Below are 14,921 nucleotides of genomic sequence, written 5' to 3' on the forward strand. Positions count from 1 at the left end.
ATGGATGAAAGGATCTGGGGTCGAGTCCAGTAGGGCTTGAGGGGTGCTGGGCCAGGAAACTGAGAAGGGAGAGGCTCATATGAGGGCGGTCCTCAAGGTCAGGGGCACTTCTTACGTATCTTTGATCCACAGTGCTTGGCACAAATTGTGCTTGTTGAAGGAAAGAAGGGGAGGGAGCCTGGGCCTTCTGCATCAGTGAGTACGGGATGTGAGTAAACATGCCTTAGGAAGAGACCTGCTTAGAAGTCCTGTCCCCAAGGACCCCAGTCTGTCACCACGCTGAGCTCTCACCCACACTGTGAACTCAGATGGGTGCTTTTGCCTCGTGTGTGTGTCTGCCACATAGGGAGGGCCCCTGTCCCTCTTTGCCTCAGGGTCCTTAGGCCTCACAGTCTGGCCAGGCTAACATCGTGCCCGGATCAACTGGAGGGACTCCTGTCTGAGTATTCTGCATAGCAGGCATTAGTGTTGAGAACGGGAGCTCGAGGTCCCCCTGAGACATAAAGCCAGAGAAACAAGAGGGAGGTGGTTGTGGGGAAGCAAATCCACAAAAGGTTCCTACTTTTAAGCCTGGCTTCCCTCCTGGCTGTAGATTTTTCAGCTAAGTCTGCACTGACTCCTTCTGGCTCTCTGGGCTGTCCTGGTGTGGTGGGCATGGGGCATGGGGTGATGTCGGGAGGAGGAGTTGTAGTGTTGATCTGTCCAATTCGCTAGACAGGAGAGACACAGAGGAAGGTGGGGAGGGAGGAGAGATGAAGAGAGGCCCTGGCCCCCCACCAGCTCAGATTCTATCTTAGCTCCCCAGCTGCTCCTTCCTTGTCTGTTTTGCCTGATCATTTGTAGTGCTGTACCTTTGTCTCACTCTGTATCTTCCCTGGCCCTAGCCCTTCCTGTCAATCTCTCACTCTAAGATAAATGCTTCTGGGGGGCCATTTTGTCTCCAGCAGCATCCTTGGAGCTTGGCTTCCTGGCCTTGCTATTCATCCCTCATTTGGAAAGATAAGGGCTATAGGAGAAGTGATTTTGAAGAGACCCTTGAGGGTCCCAACAAGGGAAGGAAATCTCCTACCCCCTTTCCTCTTTCCTCCTCTAGCTCTCTTTGAGGCCCAGTGTATGAGAAACTGTCTGAGCAATTAATGGAGGAAGCGGCTTCGGGATGTCTGGGAAGGTGAGGGCAGAGGGAAGGTGGGAGAGGATAATATCTCTGAACCCAGCCCCTGCTCCCTTCTCTGGCGGCTCTCCTCTCTGCCTCTGCGGCACTGCGGCTAGCTCTGGCCTTCAGACTCCCTAATGTTCATGGGCTTTTTCTGCTTGGCAGAGGGTAGGAGAATAAGCTGGAGAGACAGCTCTGTGAGCCTTATCCCTCTCCCAGGAATCTTGGAGATGGGGCTTAGCCAGAGTTAAGGGCCTGAGTCATAGCACAAGGTGTCTGGGTCACTGTCTGTGTGCTGTGTACCTTGTTTTGCTCTTTGTGCCACTCAGAGTCCACTGTGAGTTTCCCCCTGAACCCACTCGAGCCTCTGCATTGGTCTTGGAGGCCAGAGTGTCTTGGTGCCTACTGTCTGGTCTGCTGCATCTATACCAGACATGGGAGGGATGACAGTGAAGAAACACACACATGCACACACACAAACACACACACTCTCTCCCTCTCCCTTCCTCCTTCATTCAAGTATACTTCATTCAAGTATCCACTACCTTCTGCCTCCCTCGGTCTCTCAATGTTAATGGGTTCTTGAGGAGACAAAAAACTAGGACCGTCAAGTACCTCATTTGGAAAAGCCAGGTTGGGACCTGCAGGATTATTGGAGTTGAGTCAGTATTGTTTGGGGCAGCCCAGGATTCCTTTGATATCTGAAGAGGGGGAGCAGGTCTCCTCTTAGCTTTCAGGGTGTCTCATAAAGGAAAATGAAAAGGGGAGGTAATGTTCACTGTGGCCAGTGTCTCTCCAGCATTACTATGGCAACAATCCCCAGGGGTGTCACCACGGAAATCAGGCCTGGTGCTTGGAAGTCCAGCCTCCACCAAGTGCTTTCCTGAGGGTTGGAAAGGTTGGTCATCTTTGGACCCCTGATCTTAGGCTCTTGCATTGGCTTTAGTCAACACTCATAATGGAAAACTACAGAAAGTGCTGGGAGACACAGACGGACTAAGAGACAACAAGGAGGCTTGGTGTGGGTCAAAGGAGAGCAGAGGGCCCTGGGCTGCGGGACTCTGAAGAGAGGCCCTCCAGAGAAGGCTAGGAGGAGTCCTTGGACGGCTGTGTGTGGGAGATAGAGTGGGCCTCAGGAGCATTCCCCAGAGGTGGAGGGTCTCCCTGAGTGTTCCTAATTTAACAAGTCTTCTAGTCTCTGGTGTTGTACCAGCTCACGGGATCTTCGATTACCTGGAGGTAGAGATGGCGAGGGAGGCTCCTCAGAGAGGATGGGGGCGGAATTGCATAATTCTGAAAATGGGGTTGAGATTGGAAAAGGGGAGTGAGAAAGGGCTTTAGTTCTTCCGTAAACATTTGGAGAAATGCCCAAATTGGGGGGCTTGTGGGGAAGGCGAAGGGAAAGCCCTGGAGGGGATCTGACACAGTGTTGGCATTTCAGTTCTTGGATTGCTTTGGCAGTGTGGGTCTGGAATCAGATTGCTTGGCTTTGAAACCGTGCTCTACCATTTCTCAGCTGTGTGACTGTGGGCAAGCTGCCTTACTCTCTGAACCTGAAATAATAATAGTACCTACCTCCCAGGATTGCTGTGAGCATTAAATAAGATAATGCATACAAACTGCTTAGCACAGTGACAAGCACATAATAAATTCTCAATAGGAGTTAGATGTGATTTTATTTTGATTTTATTTTATTTTTATTTATTCCCCACAAGCTAGGTTTTGACACTATTGGGAAGTGGTTAACATTTTCCCTTCTTACTGGTTGTTTCATCCAAACATTCAGGTCTCTAGTATCTTCTTGCTCTCTTCCTCCATCAATATCTATGTTAACAAATTTTTATGAAGAACATCCTATGGGCCAAGGTACTGTGCCTGTTGTTGGGGATTTAGAGGGAATCCCTGTCTTCAAGAAAGTCTTGGTGTGCGTGGTGATCCAGGCTGTGGAGTGGTCTGGGCAGAGGCCTGGGAGAGCCATCAGAAATGGCTATTGGGGGCCGGCCCAGTGGCGTAGCAGTTTAGTGCACATGTTCTGCTTTAGCAGCCCGAGGTTCACCGATTCGGATCCCGGGTGTGGACATGGCACTGCTCAGAAGGCCATTCTGTGATAGGCATCCCACGTATAAAGTAGAGGAAGATGGGCACGGATGTTAGCTCAGGGCCAGTCTTCCTTAGCAAAAAGAGGAGGATTGGCAGCAGATGTTAGCTCAGGGCTAATCTTCCTCAAAAGAAAGAAATGGCTTTTGCTAACTACATGCAGTCCCTTGGATTCTGATTTAAAAAACCCTCCACAACATTCTATAGTCTAACTCAAAGCGATTGTGTGTCACAAGAGACGTAAATGATGGAGATGTTTCCCATGTGGGTGGTCTAGAGGCAGAAAAAGTAGAAAAACATTGGTCTAGTTATTGTGATAAAAAGATCTGACAAAACAAATTCATCCTGAGTATAATCAATAGAAAATTAAAAGAAATTTACACTTTAACAGAATAAAAATCTTAAGATAAAGAAATGAAGAACTAGACTTGGAATTTAAGGACCTAGCCAAGAATAGGGACGTGGTAGCAGACCTTTCCAGAATACCTGAAATTATAATCCGTGTCTCTAGCTTTCCCTGCTCACCAGATTACTAAATGCACCCATTTCTAGCTCTCAGATATCTTTTATCGTCACAGCTCTGAAAACGCCACCCTTCCTCCCTCTCTCTTCCCTTACTTCTTCCCAGCCCAGGCAGAGGCAGAGGGGTTCCTCGGGCACTAATAGCCTTCAGCACTTGGAGAGCGCCCTCCATGTTAGTGCGGTAACTGCACCCTCTGGAAGCCCGTAACTGGGAGAATGAGAGAGAGAATGCATGCGTGCGTGTGTGGGGGGGTGTGTGTGTGCTTGTGTGTTTGTGCGTGCGCGCGCCCATGTTCCCGGAAGGGAAGAAGGGAGAGGCAAGGTTGGCCCCAGAGTTACATTTAATCCCCTTTGGCTGTGTGCCTGGCTTCAAGAAGCATGAGTAGATGTCGGTGGAGAAGAGGTGAGAGTCATTGGCCTGGATAGATGTGTTTTGTTCATTTCTGTTTCTTGTCCACTGGATGGGAGAAACACCGAGGTAAATTAGGATTCAAGAATCAAGGTTCAATAAAAAAATAAAAAAATAAAATAAAATGAAAATTAAAAGAAAGATATTACCACTGAGGAAGAGAGGTATCAATGCCACTTTAAACACTGTATGATTTTATTCTATGTAATAAGGATTTTATTCTTTGTAATGAAGTACAGTGATGAACTGTACAGATAAAAAGGGTGAGGGGACCGGCCCTGTGGGCAAGTGGTTAAGTTGGCACCCTCCGCTTTGGCGGCCCAGGGTTTCGCTGTTTTGGATCCTGGGCGTGGACATGGCACTGCTCATCAGGCCATGCTGAGGCGGCGTCCCCCATGCCACAACTAGAAGGACCTACAACTAAAAATATACAACTATGTACTGGAGGGCTTTGGGGAGAAAAAGGAAAAATAAAATATTTTTTAAAAAGATGAGAAATTCACAAAAGTCCTATAAATAGCCCATAAAGTCACTCAAACCTTAAAAACAAAGAATCAAGGTAGATTTTTCTTTAATAATATTAAACATAATCTGATTACAACACAACACTAATATATTTTAATTGCTGACAAAGTTAAAAACAAAGAAAAGCACATAGAAGAAACTAAAATCACTCAAAATTCCACCATCCTAATAAAAAACAGTTAACAATTTGGTGTATTTGTTCCCAGTGGGTTTTTTCTGCATATAAATGTATATTAATTTTAATAAAAGTGTATCATAAGCTATATATTGTTTGTAACCTATTTTTTTACTAAGAAAATATATTTTACCATGATGGAATATTTTACATAATTTTATTTATTTTAAAATGTCTGACAATTTTTGAGTAAGTCTTACATGCACATGTGACAGAATTCAAATGATATAAAAAGGTGTACAATGAAGTCAGCCAACTTCATACACCTCTTTCGTAGCAAGCCAGTTCCCCTTTCAGAGGGAGACTTTATTCCCAGTTTCTAATGGATCCATCTAAAAGCGTACTACACATTTACAAGCAAATACATATATACATGCATATACTTTTTTTAAAAAACACAAATAGCATACTGTACATGCTGTTCTCTACTTTGCTTTTTTTTTTTAATCTACCAATGAGTCTTGGAGATTCTTCCATATCAGCATGTAAAGATCTCTCTCATACTTTTTAACAACTGTGTAATTTATTGCAGGGATATGCCATAATTTATTTAACCAGGTCCCTATTGATGGACACTTAGGGTTGTCCTAATCATTTGCAATTACAAACAATTGAATGATCTTGTTTATATTTTGCATATGTGCAATATGTCTATAGGATTTGTTTTTAGAAGTGGAGGTCATAAGGTATATGCATTTAAAAATTTAGGAGCTAGTTGCAAATTGCCTTTCCTGGAGTTGGCCCCAGTTTATACATGCCCTCAGCAATGCAGTGCATCGTCAAACTACTTTATTTTGGCCACGTTGGTAGGTTAAAATGATATTTGTTAGTCTTAACATGCATTTTTCTTATTAACAAAGAGGTTGTGCATCAATTATAGCCATTATAATATCATTTTATGATAGCACTTATTGAGGTGTAATTTACATACAGTGAGTACACAGATCTTATACGAACAGCTCAATGAATTTTATAATGTATTTTGACCCCCATGTAACCACTACCCTGATTGAGATCTAGAACATTTCTGTTGTCCCTGGAAGCTCCCTTGTGCCCCTTTCCTGTCAATATCATCCCCCCAGGCAACCGCTGCTTTGACTTCCATCATATAGATAAGTTCTATCCATTCTTAACCTTCATGTAAAGGTGTAGTACAGTGTGTGCTCTTTATGCTTGAGTTCTTTCAGTTAACACGTTTTTGAGATTTATTGATGTTCTATTATGGCATTGTTTTAAAGAGCAGCAAAGAATAAAATATATGCACATGCCATAATTTAATCAATTCCTTATGGTTAGCTGGTCCCCAAAATGTTACTCCTTTCAGTTGTTTTCAATTTCTTGTTATTGTAAGCAGTGTGATAATAAACATTCTTGTAGCTAAATATTTGCTACAAATACTTCCATGGTATGAATTCGTAGAAGTAGAGTATCTGGATCAATGGCTATGAACAGTTCAAGGCTTTTGATTGTGTATTTCAGAATTGCCCCCATAAAAGTTGTACGGATATACTGTCCTACCAGAAAAGAACAAAGGTGCTCATTTCAAGAAATTATACCTCCTTGAACCCTCATCTATGCCGGGTATTACAATAAGTTTTTGTTTTCCGATTTGATAGGTAAAAAATGATGTTACCATTTTAATTTCCTTGTCTTCTAAAATGTTGAACATCTTTATGTTTATTGAACATTTGTATTTCTTCTTCTGTTGTTTGTACCTAGCTCTTGTCCATTTTTTTGTTTAGTTTTGTCTTTTTGTTACTAATTTATGAGTTCTTTATGTACTAAGAACATTAATATCTTCATTGTAAAAACTTAAAATTTTCTTATTTAAAAATTGTGGCTTTTTTTTAAGATTGGCCCTGAGCTAACGTCTGTTGCCAATCTTCCTCTTTTTTTTTTTCCTCCCAAAGCCCCAGTACATAGTTAATATCCTAGTTGCAAGTCCTTCTAGTTCTTCCATGTGGGGCACCACCTCAGCATGGCTTGACAAGTGGTGCTAGGTCCACGCCCAGGAAACCCTGGGCCACTGAAGTGGAACACTTAATCACTACACCACTGGACTGGTCCCTGTATTTTCATTTTATAAAAGTTTAAAATCTAGATCCAAAAGAATGAAACCTGCCAATATCCCACTGTCCAAGGGTAACCACTATTAACATGTTTTTGTAGACAAGGTATATATATATATACCTTAATCTTATATATACCTCCCTGGGTTGCAAATATATGTATAATTTTTTTATAGAAATGGAATCATTCTTTATGTTATTTTTTTGGTTTTGGTTTTAAACTTCATACTATTTTAAAAACCACCTTTTTGCTTAACGGTATTTTGTGCATACCTTGTCATGTTATTACATATTTTCTAAATAACATCACCTATAATATTTTCTTTTTTTAGTTTAGAAGCAATATGTTGTCATTGTAAAACATTTGAATGTCACAGAAAAAATGTGGTAAGTATCAGTCCCTGTCATTCTGCTCTGCAGTGATAACCACCATTAACAGTTCTGTGTATAGTCTTTCATATCTTTTTCTAAGACTATTCTATCCGTACACTTTTAAAAAAATATAATCACATTATGCACATTGTTTTTATTTTTTCACTTAATTGATCTTGGACACATCAATATGTGTAGACCGACCTTGCTTATTGAATTGGGGGTAGAATATGGAGGTATCATCACCAACATCTTCTTGATGTTCGAATTCTTTCTAGTTTTTCTTTAATACAAACTGCTTTAATACAAACATCCTTCTGCACACATCTTTAGGTGCTTAAGCAAGTGTTATAAAATGAATTCCTAGCACTGGAGTCGCTGGTCCAGAGTACAAACAGGATGGACATTTAAATGTTTAATAGCATTATCCTCTAGAAGGACTCTTATCAGTTTACAGCATGCCCTGCGCCATAGAGAACGCCTGCACGACTTCCTTCTCTTCATGGATTCTGGTTTGTGGCTTGCAGGGGCTCTCACCCCAGAGGGACCAGATAAATAGTTCAGGTAGATTTTTTTCAATAAGCCAGGTTTTCAAATATTTTAAACATTAAAAAAAATTAGGGGGCTGGCCCGTGGCCAAGTGGTTAAGTTAGTGCGCTCTGCTTTGGTGGCCCAGGGTTTCACCTGTTCAAATCCTGGGCGTGGACATGGCACTGCTCATCAAGCCATGCTGAGGCGGCATCCCACATGCCACAACTAGAAGGACCCATAACTGAAAATACAAAACTATGTACCAGGGGGCTTTGGGGAGAAAAAGGAAAAATAAAATCTTTAAAAAAAAAAAAGTAGTTTTCCTTTATGCAAAGAAGTAAAAAGAAGGAAACAAAATAATGCACAATTGTGTCACTCTCTCTGACATTAAAAAATACAACATATAATACTTGTACATGGTTTAAAAATGTAAACAAAATGAAAAAGGAAAGCCTCTCTCCTAGTTTCTCTCCTCAAATTAAGCACTGTTAATACTTTTGTATAATTCCTTCTAGAAAAAAATTCTGTATATATTGATGTACTATTGTAAATATACCTAGAGCCACATCGCTAGCTCTAGCCAAGTCTTGTCACTGTCCTTAATTAGTTAAAACATGTTTCCGAAACTCTGGTGTCCATGGACCTAAAGGTTGACATTTCAGCTGGATAGGGATGGGCTCTGTGGTAAAACAGTTCAACAACTAAGTCATGGTCTCTTTATACTGAATGGCAGGAAAACATGACTAAGAACTTTGTCATTTATGATAGAGAACAAGCATAGTCTGATTTAATCTTAGCAGAAATCATCCCTTTAATATGATTAGATATCAAATATAGTCTTTATTTGACTCCCTGGGTTGCAAATTTCTTATATCTTTAGGTTTCTTGCCAGTACACGTGATTTACAATATATTAACTGAATTAAACAAAGTACTTGCGGGTTTGAGTGTTTTGCTTCACTGTTTCTCTTTGCTTAAAGCTGATTCCTTAAAAGGAGACCTATATTTCTGATTTCATGTATTCCTTTCACAACGAGAGAGCTTGTGTTATCTCCACAACAGCTCTTCTGCTTGGGATATGTATATTTCATTTACAAAATAGGGACCATTCTGTACATATGTCCCTAACTTCCCATCTTTCACTTACTACATCTTGAAGCTCTTTTCATATCAGGACGTATGGATCTATTGAGGAAGATATTTCTTAATTTAGAGGTAGATTTTTAATGCTAATGAATTGTTCTTCACTCTCCACAGCCTGTGGCCCTGTTGTCTTTGCCCATGTGGTTTCCCAGGAAGGGGGTCAGGGTGGTGGAGTGCTAAATCTTCACTCCAAGACTGAGAGCCCCTCATGCAATCCCACCGTGTGATGCTCCTCAGTGAAAACTCTCTACCCCATGGACACAACTCCCGGTGTCAGTACTAAATTTTGCTTCTCTCTCTCTGGTTTCCTTCACCCCCATGCAGATGGAGGGTTGAAGAACAGGTGCCTTCTCAGGCTGACAGAAGGGGGCTACAGTGTTTCTTCTCCCTCACACCCTACCTGCTGATGTCTGCCATCTTTTATTTCCACTCCAGGGGAAGCCGTATGTCTTTGACCGTGTATTCCCCCCAAACACGACTCAGGAGCAGGTTTATCATGCATGTGCCATGCAGATCGTCAAAGGTAATGGAGGTATTTTTAGAGTGTAATTTTTCAGGCTCCTCCTTCCCTATGCCACTTCTTTTCACCTGTGCTCTTTCTTCACCATCTCTTCCAGATGTCCTTGCTGGCTACAATGGCACCATTTTTGCTTATGGACAGACATCCTCAGGGAAAACACATACCATGGAGGTGAGGGTTCTGATTTCTATGCGGGGTGAGGAGCTGGGGGTGTTAATGGGAGGCCAGGGGCTTTCAGTGGGGGAAGATATGGGAATCAAGGGTTGCCTGGTTGAGAGGGTGAACCGAGGGGCAATGTTACAGTGGAAGTTTAGTGGAATCCCTTCTGCCAGCCGCAGTTTACCCTCCTTTCCACTACTCTGGTTTTCTTCTTTTGATCTGGAAAAGCAGCAGCAATAAAAGTCTAAAAGTCTACTCAGTTCTCTCCTTCCACTGAAAGGTAGTCATGGAGTGACCACCTCCTACCTTAGCTTGGTCTTCTTATCAACTGTTGCTCTGTGTGTACCTGCATACTGTGAGTTGTCCCATTCGTCCCAAGCTCCTGCCTCATTCTGGAATACCTTACTCCCCAGGGAAAGCTGCATGACCCCCAACTGATGGGAATCATTCCTCGAATTGCCCGAGACATCTTCAACCATATCTACTCCATGGATGAGAACCTCGAGTTCCACATCAAGGTGATGAGGGCATGACCACTGGGCATCCTCAGGTGGGCCTGGGAGAGGAATATCTAGTAGGAACCTACTGAGATCCTGGGCACCCCAACTTATTCTCCCCCTCTGGTTACCTCAGTTCTTCTCAGCCAGGGTATTCTCTTCTGCTTTTTCCCACCCACTCCCACCCCATTTGAGTGGTCACGTTAGCTTGAGATCCCTGTATCAGATTTAAGATACGCCCCCTTCACATTCTATTCCTCCTTTCTCCCCAACCAGGTTTCTTACTTTGAGATTTACCTGGACAAAATTCGTGACCTTCTGGATGGTAAGTGATGTTTAACCCCAGTGGGTGGGTGGGGGTGTGAGGAGGGAAAGGAGAAGAAAGATCACATTGCCCTTGGGATTAGGTACTATCGGGGAGGAGATGCAGAGAACACATGCACTCATACCTGTGTCCCTTACCTCCACTCACCAAGAAATTCCAAAAACTGGAAAGGTCAGAAGATGAGCTTAGATGCCCAGGCCTGCATATAAACAGCCTGAGATGAGCTGGAACCCTGGAGCTGGCATCCTGGAGGAGGAGAACCTGAGTTTTCAGTGTGTGCAGGCGACTTAGCTTCACAGGGGAGTTTTCCTCCCTTCTGGACATAGAAGAAACCACCATCTGAGCAGACTACAGAGTGTGGGGGTTGGGGAGATAGGGGGTGGCAGTGCTGGCCTTGCTCACTCTGTGTTGTCTTGATTCAGTGACCAAGACAAATCTGTCTGTGCACGAGGACAAGAACCGGGTGCCATTTGTCAAGGTGAGAGTGGGGATGGGGGCACCTGGGTTGGGCCAGTGTATTGAGAGTGTGGGTCTGGGAGGAGGATAGACCAGCGACCCAGAAGTTAGAGGGTGGATATTCTGGAGTAGTGAGTTGTGCAAGGGGCTGGGGAGAGGCTGAGGCTTGGGACAGACACTGTCTTGAAAGGTCGTTTGGTCATTGTGCCGGTAATTTAATTTGCAGGTCAAAGTTTATGGGTCACTGTTTGTTTGTCCCCTGCAGGGTTGTACTGAACGCTTTGTGTCCAGCCCTGAGGAGATTTTAGATGTGATTGATGAGGGGAAATCGAATCGTCATGTGGCTGTCACCAGTGAGTGGGGATATAAAGGGCTCTTGGGTTGGGGGTCTGCCTCTCCTCTGTGCCCTCTGGGGCTGAGGGACTTGAAAGTGAGCAAGGGAAGACTGTGTCCTCCAGAGGAGCCTGGGAGCTGTAGTGGCAGGGCTGGTCCTGGCGGGCACCGTCTCTCAGTGGGTGGGATGACAGACAGTGGAAGCTGGGAGCTGAGGGGTTGGCACAGGGACTGTTTCTCCCTTGCTCCTACAGACATGAATGAACACAGCTCTCGAAGCCACAGCATCTTCCTCATCAACATCAAGCAGGAGAATATGGAGACTGAGCAGAAGCTCAGTGGGAAGCTGTACCTAGTGGACCTGGCAGGGAGTGAGAAGGTGGGGCAGGAGGCCTTTGGGGGTGGGGTGGATAGGGAAGGAAGCCTTGGGGGGGGGTGGACTTTTTAAAAATCAAAGTAATGTTTTTATTGAGTATAATTCACATACCATAAAGTTCACCATTTTAAAGTGTACAAATCAGTGGTTTTTAGTGTGTTTGCAAGATTGTGCAGTCATCACCACTAATTCCAGAACATGTTCATCACCCGTTAATGGTCACTCCCTATTCTCCCCTCCCCCATTCCCTAGCACCCACTATTGTACTTTCTGATTCTGTGGATTTGCCTTTCCTGGACATTGCATATCAATGGAAACATATAATATGTGGGTGGTGGGGGCGGGTGGCCTTTGGCAAGAGTTTTGGGGAACAGAGGAAGGGCCTTCTCTGACGTCTTTCCCTGTCCCCTCCCCTCCTTGGACTGAGCCCCCTATGTGGAGAAGAGGTGTTGAGAGCCTTGTCCCTTTGCAGCTGCTCTTGACACACTTGTCCCTTCATGCCCTGGTAGGTCAGCAAGACTGGAGCAGAGGGAGCCGTGCTGGACGAGGCAAAGAATATCAACAAGTCCCTGTCAGCCCTGGGGAATGTGATCTCCGCACTGGCCGAGGGCACTGTGGGTGTTCCTGGGGTCCCCTCACCCCTCAAGCTCCACCCCATTTTCTACCTTCTCCTGATACCCCTATCTAATCGTGCCCGATTCGTGGTTGCTCGATCCCTAGGCAGCACCCCTCTCCTTTCTGATTCTCCTGTTGAATTCATTTTTCTGATTCATGGTCTCCCTCCTCCCCCAGAAAACCTACGTCCCATATCGTGACAGCAAAATGACCCGGATTCTCCAGGACTCCCTGGGAGGAAACTGCCGGACCACTATGTTCATCTGTTGCTCACCATCCAGCTACAACGATGCAGAGACCAAGTCCACCCTGATGTTTGGGCAGCGGTCAGTGGCAGGATCCCTGGCTCCCTGCCCAGCCCCTGCCACTCCTTCCCCTTGGCATCACGTAAGCCTTAACATAGGTCTCATCTCTCTGTTCTCACCCAGGGCAAAGACCATTAAGAACACTGCCTCAGTGAATCTGGAGTTGACTGCCGAACAGTGGAAGAAGAAATATGAGAAGGAAAAGGAGAAGACGAAGGCTCAGAAGGAGACTATCGCAAAGCTGGAGGCTGAGCTGAGCCGGTGGCGCAACGGTTAGAGAGGGGTCCTGTGGGCGTGAGAGGTGGTGGGAGGAGGAGGAGGCTGAGGGAGCCGGAGAGGGCCTGTCCGGGGTGGTGTTTAAGAGCAGGCTGATCTCTAAGGAGGGCTGTGTTTCTGGAGGGGTGCAGGAGAGCAGTCATGAGGGGAGGGGAGAGGGCGCTGACTACCCTTATGCCATCCCCTAAAAACATTGAAGGTGCACTTGGCAAGAGAGATGGAGGCCTGGAGGTCTTGGTCTTGAGGCGTGAGGGAGGAAGGGCTCGTGGGTGCAGCTCTTTTCTCCCATCCCTCACCTTGTTCTGCCCCTTTGCCAGGAGAGAATGTGCCTGAGACTGAGCGCCTGGCCGGGGAGGATGCAACCCTGGGAGCCGAGCTCTGTGAGGAGACACCTGTGAATGACAACTCATCCATCGTGGTGCGCATCGCGCCCGAGGAGCGGCAGAAATATGAGGAGGAGATCCGCCGCCTCTACAAGCAGCTTGACGACAAGGTGAGGATAGTCAGGCAGGGCTCAGAGGTGAGCCCGGCGGGAGAAGTGAGGGATTCAAGAATTAGCTTACACTGCCTTTTTCTGATTTTAAAAGGGGTAAATGCTCATTATTGAAAATGTGGAAGATAAATAAAAATATACAGAAGGAAATTTGAATCATCCATCATCCAACTGTTCAGAAATATCACATTAGTATTTTACTTTTCTTCATGCATGTACCATGCAGTTGAGATACACTCTATGGGCAACTTTGTGTCTGATTTTTTTCATTCTGCATTATATAATGAACAGTTTCCTTTTCTGTTAACAATTCTTCATAAAAGTATTTTTAAATGGCTGCCTAATAGTCCATTTATCAAAGTGTATTTAACCGTTTATTTATTACAGGGCTTCTAGTTTTTTTGGTTTTGGTCGTCTGTTTTGCTATTATAAATAACTCTGAAATGACTATCTTTGCCTCCTGTGCATAGGATTTTGCTCTTGAATTTGATTAGAATGGAGCACTAGAGTGGGAGTTCTAGGTTAAAGCATATGAACATTTACAGGCTTTTGCTGTGTATTGTCAAGGTTATACCAACTTCCAGCAAGAAAGGAATTTAAAACGGAGGGTAGGAGTCCCGGAAGGAAGTGGAGAAGACCTCTTCTTAGGATGTGGGGTTTCTAACTCAAAGCCTAAACCATCTGGATTTTTATCAGGGTCCTACCTCTACCCCAACCCCATAAGTCCAGACTGGAAGGAGCAGCTTCCTTCACTCCGTCTTTCCCCCTTGTCTCCAACAGGATGATGAGATCAACCAGCAGAGCCAGCTCATAGAGAAGCTCAAGCAGCAAATGCTGGACCAGGAAGAGGTAATGGGGAGGAGGGCAGGACATGAGAGGAGAGGCATGTGTGCTCACCCCCGGAAGGCAGAAAAAAGACCTTTTTTCATAATCAGATGGAAGAAAGGGCATTCTGCTTAGGGGCTAGTCACTCCCCAAAACTCTGGAAGTCTAGGGACCTCATTGGGGCTTTGCTTAAAGCACAGATTTTGGAATCTAGGTGCTTCTTCGTTCTGTGGCCCTATTTCTAAGACGCATAAAGCCCACTTCTTCTTGACTCTTGCTTTGGCCCTGCGTCTCTCCTAGACCTATGCCTGGGAGGGGGGCTTGGCTTCCCCAGACCAAGGGGCCACAGAAGTCACTGGCAGCAGAGTCCCTCATGTGCCTTGCCCCTCCCTTGAAGCTGCTGGTGTCCACCCGAGGAGACAATGAGAAGGTCCAGCGGGAGCTGAGCCACCTGCAGTCAGAGAATGATGCTGCGAAGGATGAGGTGAAGGAAGTGCTGCAGGCCCTGGAGGAGCTGGCCGTGAACTATGACCAGAAGTCCCAGGAGGTGGAGGAAAAGAGCCAGCAGAACCAGCTTCTGGTGGATGAGCTGTCTCAGAAGGTGGTGAGTGGTCCATGAGCTCCCTGGCCTCAGAACATCCTCCACATCCAAAGGGACCTCTGCTTCCTGCCAGGGCTGCATCTCATTCGCACCTTTGCACTGCTGTTTGGTGTGTTATGAGAGCCTCCCCAACTCTGTCACTGCC

At 45.1% G+C, this 14,921-nt stretch overlaps 1 protein-coding gene across 3 annotated transcripts in view; it reads left to right on the forward strand.

Moving 5' to 3' along the window:
- KIF5A (kinesin family member 5A) overlaps window positions 1-14,921 on the forward strand; it is a 28,765-nt gene that overhangs the window by 1,842 nt on the left and 12,002 nt on the right. For all 3 annotated transcript variants that reach the window (XM_008533531.2, XM_008533533.2, XM_008533532.2), the window contains exons 2-14: window positions 9,431-9,518; window positions 9,613-9,686; window positions 10,088-10,192; window positions 10,448-10,496; window positions 10,919-10,974; window positions 11,218-11,305; window positions 11,540-11,664; window positions 12,171-12,275; window positions 12,454-12,602; window positions 12,705-12,853; window positions 13,175-13,350; window positions 14,131-14,199; window positions 14,573-14,779. In XM_008533531.2, coding sequence (XP_008531753.1) covers window positions 9,431-9,518; window positions 9,613-9,686; window positions 10,088-10,192; window positions 10,448-10,496; window positions 10,919-10,974; window positions 11,218-11,305; window positions 11,540-11,664; window positions 12,171-12,275; window positions 12,454-12,602; window positions 12,705-12,853; window positions 13,175-13,350; window positions 14,131-14,199; window positions 14,573-14,779 — 1,440 coding nt within the window. The remainder of the gene's footprint in view (window positions 1-9,430; window positions 9,519-9,612; window positions 9,687-10,087; window positions 10,193-10,447; window positions 10,497-10,918; window positions 10,975-11,217; window positions 11,306-11,539; window positions 11,665-12,170; window positions 12,276-12,453; window positions 12,603-12,704; window positions 12,854-13,174; window positions 13,351-14,130; window positions 14,200-14,572; window positions 14,780-14,921) is intronic.

This window comes from Equus przewalskii, chromosome 5, assembly GCF_037783145.1.
Source record: "Equus przewalskii isolate Varuska chromosome 5, EquPr2, whole genome shotgun sequence".
In the NCBI taxonomy this organism is placed as follows: Eukaryota; Metazoa; Chordata; class Mammalia; order Perissodactyla; family Equidae; genus Equus; species Equus przewalskii.